Raw genomic sequence first — 20316 nt, forward strand, 5'->3', positions numbered from 1 at the left:
GATAGTGTGATAGTGGATAAGTTTTAATAAGAAGATTCCTGAGCTCCCAAAGTCCAGTTGAAGAGGGGGAGGGTGAGAATGAGCAAAGAGGTCAAGACCATGATGGGGACACCCACTCAGTCTGTGTGAGCTAATGGGAGCTCATCAACACCAGCTGGACTGGGAAGGAACAGGCATAGGATCAAACTAGTCCCTCTGAATGTGGCTGACAGTTGCATGGCTGGGGTGGACTGAGGAGCCACTGACAGTAGCACCAGGATTTATCCCTACTGCATGTACTGGCTTTTTGGTAATCTATTCTCTTTGGATGGATACTTTACTCAGCTTAGATATAGTAGGGAGGGCCTTGGGCCTTCCCTAAAGCAACGTGCCTTACCCTCTCTGAGGAGTGGATGAGAGGAGGGAGTAGGAACTTGAATTGGTATGTATAATGAAAAAAAGATAGTTTGTTTTCTTTTTAAAAAAAAAAATAATAAAATAATAAAAAATATTCCTAAGAAACAGAAATGCTTTGCGCATTCCATAAGCCCCAGTAAAGCCTAGAGTAACTCAACAGACTAGTGAGGTATGAAAGGAAATGGCAGTGAGGACTGGGCTGCCCTTGGTGACACCCAGGGGTCCTGAGTAGCACCTTGTGGGACTGAGAAAGCCAAAGGAGACCAACTTCATTTCTGACAAACTGGAGAAAGCTAAACCTTGAAGTGAGGTGGCTGATGATCATTCTTCATTTATTACTGTAATTTCTTATACTTTCAGCAACTCCAGTGACTACAATACTTTTTTTAAAATTAGAAACCATTAAAACAAGACATGAAGAAAAATCAAATATTCATTTCTATTCTGTTAAAGAGAGAAGGGTTTCCACACAGACAATGCTGTCTGGTTATAGGGCAGTACCTTAGGGTTGTCTTGGGTTGAGAGGACTGGGGACATCCTAATCTTCAAACACCCAAGAGGCGATCCAAGGGACAACATATGCACTGTTCTCCTACTCCCAGGATACCCAGCCAGGCCAGAGCTGTCTCCATCCTCAGCCTAGGAGGAAGCTTTGGGGTTTAGGTGCCTGCATGAAATGTAGAAGATAGGCAGCATCTGTCTATGACTTCTCCTATGGGTACCTGACATATCCCACTCCTCCTTCATCCCACTCCATCATCATCATCTCACTCCATCATCACCCCACTCCATCATCATTCCACTCCATCGTCATCCCACTCCATCATCATCCAACTCCTCATCTCACTTCATCATCATCCCACTCCATCATCATCTCACTCCATCAGCATCCCATTCCATCAGCATCCCACTCTATCATCATTCCACTCCATCATCATCCAACTCCTCATCTCACTCCATCATCATCCCACTCCATCATCATCTCACTCCATCAGCATCCCATTCCATCAGCATCCCACTCTATCATCATTCCACTCTATCATCATCCCACCCCATTATTATCCCACTCCATCAGCATCCCATTCCATCATCATCTCACTCCATCATCACCCCACTCCATCAGCATCCCATTCCATCATCATCTCACTCCATCAGCATCCCACTCCATCACCATCCTACTCCATCATATCACTCCACCATCATCATTCCACTCCATCATCTCACTCCATCATCATCACCCCACTCCACCTCATCACCCCATTCCCATCCCACTTGCTTTCTTGTTAAGCTCTATAGGGACCTACAGGGAACTCAACGATGGCAGAATGTCTCTTCTCATTTCATCAAGTCCTTGCTGTCGGACAGCTGGAGACTGGTCTGATTTGTAAGAGCACCCACCTGCCTGTAGTTCTTTCCCTGCTGGTTCAGTTCAAAGAAAGACACTGGGGAACCCTGGGGCAGAGGCTGGAACGTGGAGGAGAACAGACACATCCAGACACATCTGAGCCCCATTCTCTTACACAGTGTCAGCCTGGGGCCCAGGACAGTCTAGAAACCAGCAGTTTCTTTCCTTTTTTTTTAAATGTGTGTGTGTGTGTGTGTGTGTGTGTGTGTGTGTGTGTGTGTGTATGGGAGGTCAGAGGTTAACTTTGGTGTCCTCCTCTGTCACTCTCCACAATATACATCAAGGCAAGGTCTCTTACTTGAGCCCAGAGCTCATGATTCAAGTAGTCTAGGTAGGACTCTTGCTCTGGGGATAATCTTGTCTTCATTTCCCAAGGTGGGCTACCACTCCTGCCAGAACTTCCATGTGTGCTGGGGATCTGAACTCTGGAATTCAAGCTGTTTAGCCCGTACTTTACCCACTTACCCATCTCCCCAGGGCCTACCAAACAGTTTCTATGTGTTTCCTGAGTGCATCCTTCAATCCTGAGACGCTAGAAGGGGGTGCAGGCTTTGGACCCTTTGGGGCCAGGAGAGGGGGTTCTGGCAGAGTTTAGCTGACTCTCAGAGAACATCTGGTCAATGTTTCATTCACTCAGCCTCCCCACATCAGCACCAAAGGGGCTGGATACATGTTGCTCATCTTTCCTACCTGGGACTGCTTAGGGGGTGAAGCTTTCGTGACCCCTCCTTTGTCCTTAGAGTTTTCTCATCTCCTTCTCAAGCTCCTAGAGCCTCCTTTGCCACATCCTCCTCATCTCCTCCCATATACTTCCCTCCTCTGACACTAATATTGCCACCTCTGCACACACCCCTCGTCTTAATCAGCTTCTGCACGTCAGGCACAGTGAAGGGTGTAGGTGCTGACGTCCTTTAACCACATGGCATTCCCATGTGGTACGTACGCATCTTACTCCCTTGCAGTGATGAACAAAGTAGCTCTCAGGGGTTGAGCTCTGTTCGGGTTAACAGAAAAGTCAAGATTCAAATGCAGACCCTTATGCTAAACAAAGGGGCTGGAGAGATGGCTCAGAGGTTAAGAGCATTATGGCCTTATGCTAAACAAAAAAAAAAAAATCTTCCTTTATTACTCAGCCCTGTCCATTGCTGGGTCCTGCTGTGCAGCTCAGGATTGCCTCTGTGTCTTGTGCCCACCCCCCAACACACATGGGCACACAACCCTCCCTGTAGAGGTATCAGAGAAGAGGCTACTCTAATCTCTGAGAGTTCTGTGGTCTCTACAATCTGGAGATGACAGGTCCATTCGAGAAAAGTGCTCAGTTTTGACTTAGTATGACTAAAACTTTCAGATCTGGCCAGGCTCCCCAAGGCTATTCAGTCTTAGGCCAAGGGTGACTTTTTTTGTGAGATGTTATAGTTTGGCTGGGATCTATTCCCCGAAACTCTTGCCCTTGCCAGCCTGTTTCTCAAAGGCTTTTTTGTTTCTTTCCCTGCCTCCCTGGGGTCATTTCTGGTGTGGAAGTCTGAATGGTAAGAATCAAAGTCAGAATTTTTGACGAATCAGGTCAGATACAGCATCAGTGGGTGCTATTTAGGGTCATTAATGAATACCAGGATCCACGCAGAATTTTATATTGGCTTTAACCCCTCCTCAACTCACCATCCGCTGACACCCCATATCCATCCCTAACATCCTGAGAGACAATGAAGTCCCTTGGCCTCTTCTCCGAGTTGCAGAGGTTGCCTGGCAGTCTCAGCCAAGTTCTTTGAATACGTAGCTGTCAGCACAGATGAGTCAACTGGAATAAAAGGGAGGCTTATCTCCCATTTCCGTCCCCAAATCTGACAGTTCCCAGAGACAAAGGATGAGATAGGAGGATGGCTACAAGCCCTTCAAAGGCCTAGTGGCTCAGTGCTCCCGAAAGGGGAGTTGGCGAGAAGCTGTCCCACCGAGCCTCTGAAGGATGATCTGCCTGAGGTTGCAGAGCAGGTTTCCAGCAGAGCCTGGTCTCACAGTCTGAGAACAGAGTGGCTCAAGTTTGGGTGATGAAGAGCCATGGCAGGTGTCCAGTAAAGATCAGATGAATGTGTAGGCCTCCTTCTGGTACTCTGTTGGAGGCAGCAGCAGGCAGGATTCCCTAGACAAGAATCCCGGACACTCATCCCACCCCTTCCCAAATGCTAGACGCACAGTAGTAATGTCCAGGACCAACTCATGTCACAAGCGCTGACCCTAGTCGTCCCTGTCTCGCCACCAGATCCAAATTTATGTTAATGTGCAGTCCTCTCCCTACTCTGTGAGCTATCATGCTGCCAGGACTGAGCTCTGTATGTGGATTGGATCCTATCAGGGGACATAAGAGAGAACATAGGGTCTGGGATAAAGGATCTGACAAAGACAGACGAGACATAGCTGATTCCAAGAGTGATACTGAAAAATGTTTGTTGAGTTACCTTGGGACAAATGTAAGGAAAGCAAGAGAGCTCATAATTTTTTTCATTTTTTCTTTTAAAAAACATTATGAAGCCGAGCGGTGGTGGTGCACGCCTTTAATCCCAGCACTCGGGAGGCAGAGGCAGGCAGATCTCTGTGAGTTCGAGGCCAGCCTGGTCTAGAAGAGCTAGTTCCAGGACAGGAACCAAAAGCTACGGAGAAACCCTGTCTCAAAAATCCAAAAAATAAATAAATAAATAGTAAAAACAATAAAAAACATTATGAAGCATACAGTTAGAAATGCCAATATTACAGAAAGGTTTCAAATAAAAAGCTGAGTTCCTTGTCTGTCTTCTGTCTGAAGTTCTTTAGCCTCTGTTTCCAAAGGTGACAACTGCTGCACTCTGATTTGACATGATCTCAAATGCAAAGACTGTTATTGACTCTTAAATATCCAAGTGAGGACCATCATACTGAATGCTGTTCTGCATTAAACCTTCCTGTATAATAAATTTTGGAGACTGGTCTCTGTAAGGACACACAGAAGCACTGTGTACTGGTCTGCGATTCAGAAAAGAAGAACCTGTAAGAGATGGGAAAGGACTTCAGAGGTCCCAGAATCCAACCCTCCCTTTTTACAAACTAGAAACCCATAACTCAAGAGGCAAAACTCCTTGACTTGAGGCAGTCAGCAAACAGGAGACAGATTCTGTAGCTCAGGCTCCTTTGCATCAGGCCAGGCTTCTGCTGTGTTCCTAAGGGCCGGCTCTTGTGAAGACAGCAGCCACGCTCAGCTTCCAGAGCACACACCCAGGGCACCTTCCCTAGCAGTTCATTTCTTCTGTGTCTGAAGCCAGCATCAGCTCTTAGCACTCCCACTGAAGCTACTCAAAACTCGTGGCTGGAGCCACACACTCTGGAGCAGGCAGGACGCCAAGAGGGGGAGGCAAGGTGGGCTTCCGAGTCCCTCTGCCCGTTAAACAGTTTTGCATTCTGGCTTATGTTGTAGAATGTTAGTTGAGGATGTGTTACATTTGTTTATGCCGTGAAACATTTGTTTAATGATGCAAAGATGTGCTACCTTCTTTTATGTTGCTTTTGTTTAACTCTGTGAAGCTGTGTTACTTTGCTCGTCTAAAACACCTGGTTGGTCTAATAAAGAGCTGAATGGCCAATAGGTAAGCAGGAGAAAGGATAGGTAGGGCTGGTGGGCAGAGAGGATAAATAGGAGGAGAAATCTGGGAAGAGGAGATAGTGGAGCAAGAGAAGGAGAAGGAGGGGACTTGAGGGATCAACTTCCCAACTATACAGCAAGCCACAGAGTAAGAAGTAAAGAAAGGCATATAGAAAGATAAAAGCCCAATGGCAATGGGTTTTTGATCCTACTGCACGTACTGGCTTTGTGGGAGCCTAGGCCGTTTGGATGCTCACCTTACTAGACCTGGATGGAGGTGGGTGGTCCTTGGACTTCCCACAGGGCAGGGAACCCTGATTGCTTTTTGGGCTGATGAGGGAGGGGGACTTGATTGGGGGAGGGGGGAAATGGGAGGTGGTGGCGGGGAAGAGACAGAAATCTTTAATAAATAAATAAATAAAAATTAAAAAAGTTATAAAAAAAAGAAAGATAAAAGCCCAGAGGCAAAAGATAGATGGGATAGTTTAAGAAAGCCAACTAGAAACAAGCCAAGCTAAGGCTGGACATTTATAAGTAATAGTAAATCTCAGTGTGTGTATTTATTTGGGAGCTGGGTGGCGGGCCCCCAAAGAGCAAAGAGTAAAAACAACCAACTACACAGGCTTATTTTTCTCTGACCATACAAACCCAGGTTACCTTTCCACTGACAAGGGAGGGTGTTTAGGCTTTATGGTTTGAATGTGAAATGTTCCTACAGGTTCAACTGTTTGAACAGTTTGTCTCTACTTGGTGGCTCTGTTCTGAGGGGTTGGGAGGTAGCTGACAGACATAGGGCAGTAGGAACAGAGATTATGGGATATAGCCCTCCTTTTTGCCTGAGCATTCTTCCTGATGGCAGCTCCTGTAACCAATCACCGCAGTCTCTCACTGCCTCAGCCCCAAATCGCTCCCGTAGTCCCGCCTTCTCAGCATGACGGACTATGAGCCCCAGTCAATCTTTCCTTTCTTAATTTGTTTCTGTCACAGACTCTGTCACAGCATGAAAAGTCACTAACACACCAGTTCTGTCTGGTCACACAAGTTCCAGAGAATGAGAAACCTAGTTCCTCGAGACACAATCACAGAAAGGGATGCATAAGTTCCAGAAGAAATGACAAAAGGATGGACAAGGGAGTTGCCCTAGAAATGTCAAAGTGTATCCTTCTAACAGCAATGAGATGTAGGCTGTGTTGTTGCAAAAGAAGAAAGCAGATGGACTAAGAGAAATTTCAAGGAGGCACCTTTTTGTTCCTAAGTCAATGCCTGCAGAGGTTAGAGATGCCAGATTGTCTTTGGCCTTTAAAAAAAGATTTATTTTATTATTGTTTAATTATGTGTCTTTGTGGGTCTGATACGTGGTTGCTAAAGCCCAAAAATGTAAAATTGATCCTGGTGGAGCAGAAGTTACAGGCAGTTGTGAGCCACCAGATCCTTTTCAAGAATAAGAAGTGGGGCTGGAGAGATGGCTCAGTGGTTAAGAGCATTGCCTGCCCTTCCAAAGGTCATGAGTTCAATTCCCAGCAACCACATGGTGGCTCACAACCATCTGTAATGAGATTTAGTGCCCTCTTCTGGCCTGCGGACACACACACAGAATATTGTATACATAATAAATAAATAAATATTTAAAAAAAAAAGAATAAGAAGTGCTCTTGACAGCAGAGCCATCTCTCTGCCCCCATCTTTGGTCTTTTTATGTCTCACACTGTTGCCTGGGCTAGGGCACATGTTACTGTGCTGTGATTGAGACTAAGCCATACCCATGATCTAGGCTGAAATAGAAAACTATTTCAACATGCATCTGACTCCAGGACATCAGGGAGTCTTGGGTTGTTTGCTTGAGACATCCAGTTTTCATCCTTGCTGTTTGGAACAGGTGCAGCCTGGTGGCGAACAAGTACAGTGGATGGCGAGACCTTCCCTCTGCAGCTGGGACCTAACTGTTAACACTCCAGGAGCAACTTTTGGTTTTTCTGTACTTTGGTGTTTCTTCCTGTCTGTCTGTAGAGCAGTCAGATCTTTGCATCTTGCACAGACCTTCTTGAGTATTTGGGCTGTAGGGAATTTGGATTTAAGATCCCTTCAAGAGTTTCTGCCTAGAGGCTGCTTGACAAAGTCCCATGGAGGCCTCCGAAGGCGCTTCAGAGTTCACCTTAGAGACTCAGCCCAAAGTCCAAGGTTAGACTGTTCTTCCCAGTGTCTTTCCTGAATGTGTTTTGCACATTTAATCCTTCCACCTTTCTTTGGAAGATGGCTTTAGAAGCTGCATTTAGAAGGTCTTTAAGACACATTGTCCAAATGCTACTGCACGACAGTCCCAGAAAAAGTGGCCTTGAGTCTCTCTTTCCTCCTTCTCCACAAATTCTTTCCCCAAAGCTCATCTTTTGGCCAGCAGGTAATCATTTGTTACTAGTCTCTGAAGTCCTCTTTGCCGTTAATCGCAGTTGTAACTCCTCCACCTCTATACTAGGCTGTCTGGGTCCATGTCTGTTCTTGTTGAATACTCTCTCTTTTTTTTAAACTTCATCTCAGCATCTACACCTAGTTTTGTATATTTTAGATGCATCCCTTCATCTCTTACAGTCTCATTGAGGGTTGCCCTCAAAGGCAAACCACTTATGAAGCTGCCTAGGGCCCTTGTTCAGAAGCAACCAGTGCTTGGTTCTATATTGTTCCGGTGCCTTCTTCACATTCAACAATTTTGAGTTTGCATTTTGTAGGGGAGGTTTGATGACACCATATAACGTGCACCAGAGACCAGTGTAGTGCTATTCTCTAAAGCCCCGTTCACATATGAATTCACAATACCCCATAGGCACAGACTGCTGGCAGATCCATGCACGACGCAGAGTTCAACGTGAGTAGGTAATATCTATAACTATAACTCGTTATATCTATAACAGAGTGGACACACTGGCAAACCCAAGAGACCACACACTCTCCCTTAAAGCAGAAACGTCTTCAAATTCAGGGGGTGGAGGGAGGAGATGTTCTAAGTAACACAAATGTCCTATAGAAGCCAATCATATTTTTTGCTGTGGGATAATCCTCTTGTACACTGTTAAGATTTGTCACTCGAATTGGTTTAATAAAACGCTGACTGGCCAGTACCCAGGCAGGAAGTATAGGTGGGGCAACCAAACTAAGGATGATGGGATGGAGAAGGGTGGAGTCAGGAGTCACCAGACAGACAGAGGGAGCAGGAGATAAATGTCCATGCTAATAGAGGTACCACCATGTGGTAGAGTGTAAATAACAAATATGGGTTAACTTAAAATGTAAAACCTAATGATTAATAACCCTAAGCTATTGACTGAGCATTTATCATTTATATTAAGCCTCTGAGTCAATCATCTGGGAAGCAACTTCTGGGTATTTGGGAACAGGTGGGTAGAAGGGAAACATCCGACCACAATTCTCTCCTATTTCTGTTGAATCTCGGCTTAGTCAACCACTTCTGCTGGAAATGGCAGAAAGGGAAGGATAGGGCAACCCATGGTTCAGTCCCATTTTGTTACTTTTCAGAGAACCCTGTGTGAAGGGTGCATATGGCATCTGCACATAAAATATGCATATAAGGAAGTTAAATAAAAACAGTTCACTTGTGTAGCCTTCCTACTGTTCCAGTAGGAATGAATTATGCATGCCTGTAAGAACTACAAAACATGAATTGTGAAACTTTTGATTCCACATTCAAGCTAAGTAGTCATAGTCTCATTTAAAACTGACATTGTAAAGAACACAGATGAACAGTGAAATTCTTTCCAATATAAAAATTTAACTTACTTTACTTGTAATGACATTAAAAACAATTTTTTTTTTTTTTTTTTTTTTTTTTTTTTTTTAGTTTTTCGAGACAGGGTTTCTCTGTAGCTTTGGAGCCTGTCCTGGCACTAGCTCTTGTAGACCAGGCTGGCCTCGAACTCACAGAGATCCGCCTGCCTCTGCCTCCCGAGTGCTGGGATTAAAGGCGTGCGCCACCACCGCCCGGCATTAAAAACAAATTTAACTATGAAAGAAAAGTTTTATCTTTTACCTCGTTTTGGTTGGGTTTGAGACAGTCCAGTCTGAATTCACTATGTAGACCAGCCATGAACTCACTGTATAGACCAGGCTGACTGGCCTTGGACTATGTAGACCAGACCAACTAATCCTGAACTCACTATATAGACTAGACTGGCTAACTTTGAATGCCTATTTATACCAGGCTGGCTAGCCCTAAACTTACTATATAGACCAGGTTAGATGAGGAGAGATAGCTTTGAACTCATGACCCTCTTTCCTTAACCTTCCAAGTACTTGGTTGCAGTCATGTCCCAGGTAAAATTTTTATATTTTAGGATCATTAGTGATATGATTTCCCTGCTTCTTGAACAAGTTCTATATTCTTTTGTTTTTATTTTTTTATTCTTGTGTTTGTTTTTAGAGACAGGGTTTCTCTGTGTAGCCCTGACCGTCCTGGAACTTAAACTGTAGACCAGGCTGGCCTCGAACTCAGAGACTGGCTTGCCTTTGCCTCCCAAGTACTGGGATCGAAGACATGTGCCACCACTGCCCAGCTCAAGTTCCATATTTTCCTGTTGTGCTCTTGACATAGTTAGGTTCCTATGGCACTGATAGAACACTGTGACCAGAAGCCACTTGGGGAGGAAAGGGTTCATTTGGGCTTACTCATCCCAACCTCAGGTCATTGTGTAGGAAGGTTGCTAGGGCAGGAGCTCAAGCAGAAACCTGGAGGCAGGAGCTAAGGTAGAGGACATGGAGGGGAGCTACTTAATGGCTTGCTCTTTGTGGTTTGCTCACCCTGCTTTCTTATATAACCCAGGACCGCCAGCCCACACTGGGCTTGGCTGTTCCACATCGATCATAATCAAGAAAACACCTCACAGACCTGATGGGGCATTTGGTCAGTTGAAGTCCCCTCTTTGAAAATGATCCTGGCCTGTGTGTGTCAAGTTGACAAACAACTAGAACAGTTCTGAATAGTGTGTGCCCAGCCCTGACCCCATGACTTTGAGACATGTCTACTAGCACCAATAAAGGTGGTTTCAGAGAGCACTATTCCAGGATTTCTATTGGTATGAACTTGTTCCTAGGCCTTTTATATTGTGGTCTAAAGTTGAGACTGATATGATACTGTCTACCCTTTGGGAAGAGAAAACAAATCTCCCAAACATGGCTCTACATAGGTAGAGAAATAGCAATAGAACAGAATGGTGTTTATTGCAGGCCATGAGGAACATCAGGGCATAGATTTCCAGCTTTTGTTGGGATCCAGTGGCACCTATCCCCACTGTTGCCATTTAAATCGTGGGTCTTGAAAATATCAATAAAGTGATGTGTGGTGCACCTCTGTCGCCATACCCCAGATGCAGCCTCCAGAGCCCCAAGAGGAAAAATTCTATCCTTCACAAGGTTCTAAGGCCCCAAGAGAATCATGTGTCTTGTTCAGGGTCAACGACAAATGCAAGCTTGCTCTGTGGCCTCAGGAAGGCTCAGATTCCTCAGTCTTCCTGGGCAGGTTAGATTAGCTTTTCTATTGAAATTCCGAAAGAATAAAATGCCATTCCCTTGAATTTCCCAGAGAACAAGGCATGCAAAACCCTAGCCTTGCACAGCTAGCCAGTGTCCTCCATCCAAAATGAAATCTGAGTCAGAAGAGGCAATAACCTGGGACCATTTGCAGAGTCTGCACAACTTTTTGGGCTTCCAGGGTCATTCAAATGGGCATTAGACTAACACCTCTCACTGCATCCTAGCATCTCCCTTGCTATTCTTGAGGGTTCTGTAGACAGAGCATGAGGGTTTGTGCAAGTTTTCTCCAGATGCCTCACCACAGCCGCTTGTTTGGAGAAAGCAGCCCTTAGCAACACATTTTAATTCTCTAGGTGTTTCTGGGCTATTCTAAGTTCCTTCCCAATGCCACACCTCTATCTCTACATATGGCTCTATGTGAAGGACAGGGCCTTAAGAACCACATCATCAGGTTGTCCAGGGGCCACCAAATCCCCGATGGAAGGAAGGGTCAGCTGCTTCTCTGCCAGAATGAACCTGCTCTTGCCTCCCTCCTTCCTGTGAGCCAGGGCTCAGGGTAAAAGCTACCTCACGGGACAGCCTGCACTGTGCTAGCCCTAGCAAAACAATACGAGTCTTTCTTCTTTCCTTTCTAACCAAAGATAACTAAGAATACATACTTAAATCTTTTATTTTATGTTTAAAATAATCTTCATGAAAATATTTTTAATGAAGCATATAAATGCTTCTGACACAGTGGTAAGTGGGGTTAAGAGCAGAATATGTTACTGTATAACAGAAGGGCAAGGAGCCTTGCTTTGTAAACATACATACATACATACACACACACACACACATGCACGCACAGGCACACATTCAACATGGATTTCTTTTTTGTTTTTGTTTTTTAAAACAGTGTTTCTCTGTGTAGCTCTGGCTGTCCTAGAACTCACTCTATAGAGCAAGCAGGCCAGCCTCAAACTCAGAGATCCACCTGCCTCTACCTCCCAAGCGCTGGGATTAAAGATGTACGCCACTACCCCCCAGCTAAACACAGATTTCTTCAGGAGGTGGATTTAGAGGTCATTCTGCAGTTCTTTCAAGGTTTTGCTCTTTTCTAGAAGAAAATATCTATCTAGGTATCTACTACTTTGATAATCCCACGAGAAAGGACTATGTGCTACTAGCTGGAACTTCTGAGAGACTGGGATTTGATGTGATTTCATGTGACAATGCATAGAGAACAATGTCAGGCTTCTCGTCAACGTGATTTCTGTGCAGAGCCTTCTTGCCAGGTGATGAATGTTCCACACACTGTGTAGACTCTGACAAAACTGTTCACCTTGTCATCACTCACACAGTTATGTGAGATCTGAAGACATCAGGTGGTACTCTCGGAGCCTTGAATCAAGGTCTCGTATGTTCTTCTTTCCTGATGACCAGGACTGAGGGCTCCCCCAAAGAATTTTGAAATGTGGGTTTTGAGAGTCCCCCAGAGTCTGGTACCAGGTAACAGGAGGGGTCTGGAAGATGCTGGCTTTCTGCATCAAGTTTGATGGCAAAGGCATTGTTTTTGGAGATGGAAGGCTTTGAGGCCTCGGGATACCCTTCTGTAAGGCAAATGGCTATATTTCTTTCAGTAGTGTGTGTGTGTGTGTGTGTGTGTGTGTGTGTGTGTGTGGTGCTGTATGCCTTTAATCTCAGCACTCTGAGACAAGAGGACCTCTGAATTCAAGGCCAGCCTGATCTACATGCATAGTTCCAGGCCAGCCAGGGCTACATAGTGAACCCTGTCTCAAAAAGTGCATGTAGGTACTTAGTAGTACACATACTAAGTTATTAATATTAATAAGGGATGGGTCTCAGAGAAGGCAGCTGAGGGAAAGTCTGCTAGGAACTCTTTCCATTCTGTCACCAGGGAAGTTTTCCAAAGTGTTTGGGTGGTGGGGATAGAAGGGCTGACTAGACCTCAGCCCTGCCCTGACTGGGCTGGCCTGACCAAGGACACATCTTGAGTTTCACCAGGGAAATGTAGCCATTTGTGGGGTGGAGGGCAGGCAGTGCTACTTACTGGCTGGTAGCCAGAAGCGTGGGGTGAATGTGGTTCTGGAACGCCTGTGGCTAATACTGGAGGCAGGCTCCATTAGCACCCCCAAATCACTGCATTAGCCATCCAGAGTGCCTCAGCCTCCGCTCCCAGCCACTCTGCCCTTTAGTCACCAGGGCAGCAGCCAGTATGCCAGCCACCTTCAGGAAACAGAGGAATCAAGTGTCCTTTTTCGGACTCACAGAATTCCATCTTTCAGCACCACGATCTTCTCTGGTGCCATTATTTGTAATACTGCGACCAATATCACCATTTCTGTGACTTGGTATTGATTCTTTACCTTTGCAAACTACTTCACAACGTATAAAGTGTCTCCCCAGGGTCAGTTTCACCCTAGTAAAGATGATCCCTTGTAGGGGCATGGTAGCACAGCGGTAGCGCGCTTGCCTAAAGATGACCTCAAACGTGGAGTAATGTAAAGGCAGAGGGAGGCTGGTGCTCAAGGGAACACAGTAGGTCTACACTTCTGAATAGAGCCTAGTTGGGGCATTTCCAGCCACCAGACACATCCACCGGTCATCCCCCTCCTCCTTGCTGGAACAGGTCCATAGTTAGTTCAGGCAACTTCTAAGGTTAGAAACGAATGTCCTTCTATTCTACCAGGGAAGTTTGACTATGCCAAATCCCATCACACAGGGTTGGACAAGAGGAGAGTGGTTTTGTCACTGTAAGGCAAGTTGCTCATGCCTCCATTTCCCATATTTCACAGAAAGTCCTTTGAAAGACCCAGAGCTCTCCTTTTTAACAGACTGTAAAGATTTTATACCATATATACACATGTATGTATATATATATATATATATATATATATGCCTCACCCCTAAAGTACATTGTAAAATGTACACCTTTAGCCCAACAGATAAACCTCATGAAGAAGAGCAAGAATTCAGCAGGGCTAGAAATCTACCTACCACGAATTGGCAACCTGGAGCAACCAGCAAGACCCAGAGAGAAGAAAGTAGCATTTTTGGAATCCATTTTGCTCAGGCTGTTAAGGACATCCTGAAAAAAATCCCCTTTGCTACTAGGCCAAGAGAACTTGGGGAAAGGCCGATTCCCACCGGATGCATACAGAAGGGAAGGCATAGATCAACTTTGGAGCGGGTGATACCTTAGTGGGGCAGACAGGTGCATTGACTGCCCATAGAACCCATGGCCTGTGGGACACACCTGGGCGCTGCCTCTATATTTTGAACCCAGGTTCACTGGTGAGCAGTAGCTGTCGCTGCCAGACCCCGCTGGGTCGCCCTCTGTCTGTCCAGCCATTTAAAGGTAATATTTACCATGTATGTAAGGGAAGAGACTCGAGATGACTATGGCCTTTGGAAGGCATCATCTTGAAAGTCACACTTTTTCTCAAGCGCCTCCCTCCCAGGTCTCCTCCCTGGAGCACCACTGTCACAGGAGGGAGTCAGCGCCGCGGTGTACCTCACTGGCGCTCTGGGACCCAGAGGGACTAGGTCGGCGGAGCAGGGGACAGACGCGCGGCCGGGCGGGGCCCCTGGAGGTGGGGGGGGGGGGAGGAGGGGCAGGGGGCGCGGCGGGGCGCGGCTCACCTGCCAGGCTGTTGTAGCAGTCGATCTCGATGGCTTCGATCGTCTTGCTCTGTTCCTCCGAGAGATGGCTGGGTTTGGGGACTCCGGCCGGGGAAGCTGGCCGCGCGTCCCGTTCCCGCTCCCCTGGAGGTGGCAGCAGCCCCTTCAGCTCCAGCAACGCCCGGTGGTATTTGCCGATGGCTTCGCGGAATTTCTTGTCCTTGTAGCACTGCGCCCCTTGGCTCTTGAACTCGTGCGCCCGCCGGATGAGCTCCGCGGGCTCGGCCGCCGCCCCAGCCTGGCCTCGCTCCGGGGCCCCTCCACCGCCCGGGACGCACGGTGGTGGCACGGACCGCGGCCCCTCGCCCAGAGCGGGCGGGTTAGGGTTCCCCGAGGCTCGGGCCGCCTTCCTCTCCATCCGGCCTCCGCCCGCGCCTGGAGCGCGCCGGGATCCCGGCTTTAAAAGCGCCGGGCGCTGGCCTAGCGCCCGGCAGACTCTGCCGCGGCCGTGACCCAGGGCGCCGCGCGCTTGCCCCGCACTCCCATCCTCGTAGCCTGCCGCCGGAGGCAGCTCCCTCCTCCTGCGAGCGCTCCCCTCCCAGTTCCCTCCCCCCGCTTCGGTGGCGCCCGCCCTCGTCCCCGCCCTTTTCTGCTCCCGCAACCAGCCGCCGCTGGTTACTGGACCCTGTGCTCGCCTGGCCGTGGTGCAGGGGACAGCGAGGCCCGAACAGTGTGGTGGTGATGATTGTCGCTGACCCGGAAGAAGCTGGGCTTGCTCAACGGAGGGGAGGATTGACGGCAAAAAGGTTCCCCTAGTTCTCATTCATCCAACCTTCCGAGACTCGCCGTGGCCGAAAGAGGCAGTGGGGGAGGGGTGCGTGTGTCTGGGAGGACGGGAGGAGGGGTCACCCCAACAGCTTTCTTTAGAACTAAAAAGAAAGGTGCAACGGGGAGCAATGGGGGAAAAAAGACAGGAGCCATTGCTTGTTTTGTTTGCAGTAAGACATTACTATTTTAGGTGGCAGGGCCTCCCCTTTGTGGATCCAGGTTGTCGCTGAGGTGTGTCTCCCGGGCGCCTAGGACACTGGGTGCACGTTTGCGTGCCCGGCGTTTTATTCCAGGAGCCTGTGTGTGCTTACGCTATGTGCGTGCGCAGCTATGCAGAATGAATCACAGAATCGGAGATGGAAACACCTGTTACTGTGGGTCATCAGGCTTGGCGGGCACAGGGTTCCAGTTTCCATTACTAGACAGTTCCGCGCCCTTCCTGGGGAGGATCCTTCCCTTCATTCTTTCTCTCAGTCGTGAGTGTCCACTGTGTGCTGGAGATGGGATGAGGCCCGCAGGCAGATGAAAACGGGCACAAGTTACTCCCGCCCCCTGCACCTCAGAAGTGCCCAGTTTCCTCCTGGATGACACAGTTCCCATTAGCAATCACTGGACCAGGCAGAGGTTGGAAAGTGTCACTGGGGGAGTAACAGAAACTGCTGCGGTGCTCTGTGAGCCTTATGGGGATAACATCATTTGAGGACCCTGAATGGGTGGGCAAGAGGAAGCTACATATAAGCCAAGGCTAGGAATGTTCTTAGAACTGTGATGTTTGATATCTCAGGTGTATTCAGGGCATAATGACTTGACTTTGTGGCAGTGGGAATGAGGAATTCCAGGAGTTTCTGGATGAAGTTTGGATTTGATTTATAGGCAGTGAAGAATATAGATTCGTTTTTAGGGTCTCATGTCATTTATGATGCTAAGATAGAAAAGATGCTCTACTGTGATTGTCTGCAGCATCAGCATCTCCTGGGACACTACTATATTCAAATTCTAAGGTCAGAATCCAGGCCTTTTGAAACAGAAACTCAGACTTAGATCCAGTAACCCAGTGCTTTCGAAGCTCCAAGACTGGCTCAGAGACACTGCTGTGAAGGCTTCCTATTCCAAAGGTCAGGCCTGGACCAGCAGTATCAACATCACTCACAAGCATGTGGGAAGTGCTGGGTGTATGCAAGACTGGCAGTGATAGGTACCAGACTGCCCTGTGGCTCTGCAGTACAGAAAACTGTCAACACCCCCCACCCCCAGCTTACATTGTCACCAGAGACTCTAGGTAAAGTCTTTATTTCTATTTAACAAATATAAGTGCTATGGGACAATGTTTAGAGTTCATTACCTTAAAAAAAAACTTCTTGTTTTATGTGATTGTATATTCTTTTACTTGCAGTTCTGGGGATTGAACCTGGGGCGTCATGCATACTAACAAGTGCTCAACCACTGAACTGGACCCCTATGCCTTATATATAATGGCTTATTTATTGTATATCTGTACCATAGGGTGTGGAAGCAATTGCTTTGTAGCCAGAGAGCATTTTACTGTGCACTATGCCAGATACTGGGTTAAGCACTTTATAGATAAATCATTTTACCTTCTTAATAGTCTAGTGAAATAAATGCTGCTACGCTAATTTTGGACACCATGCCACAGAGACTTGTGGAAATTCTACTCCCAGTAAGTAGCAAATCTGTTTTTTGTTTGCCTTTTGTTGTTGTTGTTTCTCTCTCTCTCTCTCTCTCTCTCTCTCTCTCTCTCTCTCTCTCTGTGTGTGTGTGTGTGTGTGTGTGTGTGTGTGTGTGTGTGTGGTTCTTTTGAGACAGGATTTCTCTGTGTAACAGCCTTGGCTATCCTGCAACTCACTTTGTGGACAAGGCTGACCTTGAACTCACAGAGATCTGAGTGCTGGGATTGAAGGCGTGCGCCACCAGGCTCAGCTCAGTCAGAAATCTGGTTTCTGAACCCAGCAATGCTGCTCCAGAGTCTCTTGCATCGCTCTTTACACTTACTCATATTTCTTCTTCTGTTATTACTTATTTTCCTTTCTTTAAAATTACGTTAATTTTAAAGGGCTTTGAGTCAAATCCAGGGCCTCATTTGTGCCAGGCAAACTTTCTACCACTGAGTTTAATACCCAGATCAAGAAAGTCTTGGCTGGGCGGTGGTGGCATACGCCTTCAATCCCAGCACTCAGGAGACAGAGGCAGGCGGATCTCTGTGAGTTCAAAGCCAGTCTGGTCTACAAGAGCTAGTTCCAGGACAGGCTCCAAAGCTACCGAGAAACCCTGTCTCGAAAAACAAAACAAACAAACAAAAAAAGTCTTGAAACATACTGTCAGTGTGCTCTTTCTCCCTCATGTGTATGTGAGTGTTCCCGTGTGTGTGAACACACAGGCGTGGGATGCAGGTGCACATGCAGGTGGCGGCCTGAGGTTGATGTTGGGAGTCTTCATTGATGTTCTCCATCCTTTTTCACGGAGGCGGGTATCTCAGTTGAACCCAGAGCCTAGGAAGCAGTTAGTCTGGCTAACCAGCTAGCTCTGGGCATCCACTGTCTCCACCTTCCAATTGCTGGCACTAAGGGTGGACCCCCAAGCCAACCCGGTGTTCACTAGTGCTTTAATCACTCCGCCATCTCCCCAGCACCCAGTTTGTTTGTTTGATTTTTAAAATGTGACGGAGCTGGATGTGGTGGCTCCTGCCCACATTCCCAACACTCAGGAGCCAGGCAGTAAGTGTGTGCTTCAAATTGGATTCACCTAAGGGAGACCTTGTTTGAGAGAGAGAGAGAGAGAGAGAGAGAGAGAGAGAGAGAGAGAGAGAATGTAATTCAAATTTAAAAGGTGGGGCAAACCTGTGCTCCCAACATACACGCGCGCGCACACACACACACACACACACACACACACACACAAACAGTATCCTTAGTAACAAAAGTAAAACTTGCATAAACATTCTTGAATTTGGCAAATAATAAAAAATATACATCATCTTAACCGGGATATATTTCATGCTAAGGATGAATGTTTTCACATGTGTAGTTACCATTTGTAGAGAACTGAAGCCTTTTAACTGGATCTGAAGTCGGTATCCTAAATTATACCTGCGTTTTATAGAACGTTCCTTTTCTAAGTGCTCTGCTGTCTTTAATCCCACTGGAGTCTCGTGCTAGGACTACAGAGGGGAAAGAGCCTCTGCTTACACAATGAGCCTACAGTTTTCCACCAAACGAGGCACTCTGTCTGCTCAGTGACTAAGAAGCCTTGAACTCAGGGCAGTGTGGCCTGGAATTCTATCCTGGTTGCTTTCTGGGCAAGTTATTCAACTCTGGGCAACCTCATATTTCCTCACTCATTAGGTGGGGGTGGGGTTATGACCCCTGGGCTTGTTGGGAAGCACAGTATAAGTCTTTGGCAGATGCTAACTATATTAAGCCTTAAGTCCTACCATGGTGAGATCCCATAATGATGTTGTGGCAGAACTCCAATAATTCACAATTATCTGCCAACTCCTGGCTCTTTTGATTTTCAAGCAGTTTATCAGATTGAGCAGAAAAAAGAGGCTGGGAATGAGGGCTCTGAGATTCTACTGTTAGCCCCAAGAAAAGTACTTTCGGTAGACAGAGCTGTAGATGACAAATATTGAATAAAGATCCAGACCTTGGATTTGGTAATGTCTCAACAAAAAAAATCATACATTAGGTCACATCAACTATTTAAAGGTAAGGCGTAGGGCTGGGGAGATGGCTCAGTCAATAACGTGTTGGCTGTGCAAGCAAGCCTATATAACCCCAGTGCTGAGGAGCCAGAGACGGTGTGGGGAGGGGCGGTGTCTGGAGCTCTCTGGCCAGCCAGTCTAGTTAGTTCAATCAGTGAACTCTGAGTTCAGTGAGGGATCCTGTCTGGAGAAATAAGGTGGAGAGTGATCTATGCTGACTTCTGACCTCGGCATATATGTGTGCACATACCCGCGCACGCCATACATGTATGTATACCCATAAACACACACACAGAGAAAAAAAATTATAAAATTAAAGGTAAGAATAAGGACATGAAAAAGAGCCTTTTCCATTTTCCCTGCTATGTCTTGCCTTCCATTTTGGACTGAAGGGCAGGGCAGGCTTTAGGAAGCAGAGAACCCACGTGACATTTCCTTGCATACAATGCAGAACTCAACACAAGACCTTAGCACTCCTAAGAATGAAGGGGAGCACCAGTGAAGCAGGGAGGGAAGACCATGAGGGGAGGGTGTGAGGAAGGAGTTACTATGCCCATCTGTCCCACTTGGCAGTGCCTGGAATGATTTTATTTGCTTGTTTTCACTATGCTTCTGTCTGGCTAGGCCACCCATTTGTCGTGTGTTCTAGCTTCCCAGAAATGCTTGCTTTCCCTCAGATGCAATTAAAGAGGTGCCAACGAGAATTTCTCAAATATCCTTTCATTAATTATTGACCATCTGCCAAGCATTATTTTAGGAAATGAGCAGAGAGTGAATCTAGGAGCTAGAAATTTAATGTTTCTCAGACTTTGACACACATTTGAATTGCACGAGGATCTTACAAAAGTGCCGTCCACTCTGATGCTGTTCATTTAGGATGGGGCTGAACTCCATGTTTCTGATAAGTTCACAGGTATGTTCTGATAAGTTCGCATGCTGGTCCATGGTGCACCCTAGAAAGAGCAGGTGCTGGAGGAAGGGGAAGCCCCAGATTTTCTCTTTTCTCCTATCTGCCGGGGTGGGGTGTTGCTCAGTCTATTGGTCAGATACAAGGAGATGAATTGGTCCACATTTATAAAAGCAGAGGCATCAGCCCCTACATAGTTTAGCTCTTTCTTCTGCTTCATTTGGCTGGCACAGGTAAACCGAGTCAGGGCCTCCTTTTGGGATCTGCCTATCTTGCTTTCTCCTCCTCAGGTGCACAAT

The 20316-nt window shown here is 46.8% G+C and overlaps 1 protein-coding gene across 1 annotated transcript in view; it reads right to left on the bottom strand.

Annotated features, from left to right (window-relative positions):
- Ttc9 (tetratricopeptide repeat domain 9) overlaps nucleotides 1-15331 on the bottom strand; it is a 38724-nt gene extending 23393 nt beyond the window's left edge. Inside the window, exon 1 of the mRNA XM_041658224.1 lies at nucleotides 14586-15331. Within this exon, the coding sequence (XP_041514158.1) occupies nucleotides 14586-14982 (397 nt within the window). The 5' untranslated portion in view covers nucleotides 14983-15331. The remainder of the gene's footprint in view (nucleotides 1-14585) is intronic.
- Nucleotides 15332-20316: the final 4985 nt, after the last annotated feature.

The sequence above is a fragment of the Microtus oregoni genome, unplaced genomic scaffold (genome assembly GCF_018167655.1).
Source record: "Microtus oregoni isolate MIOR12 unplaced genomic scaffold, Mior012 000009F_ref0000495, whole genome shotgun sequence".
Classification (NCBI taxonomy): Eukaryota; Metazoa; Chordata; class Mammalia; order Rodentia; family Cricetidae; genus Microtus; species Microtus oregoni.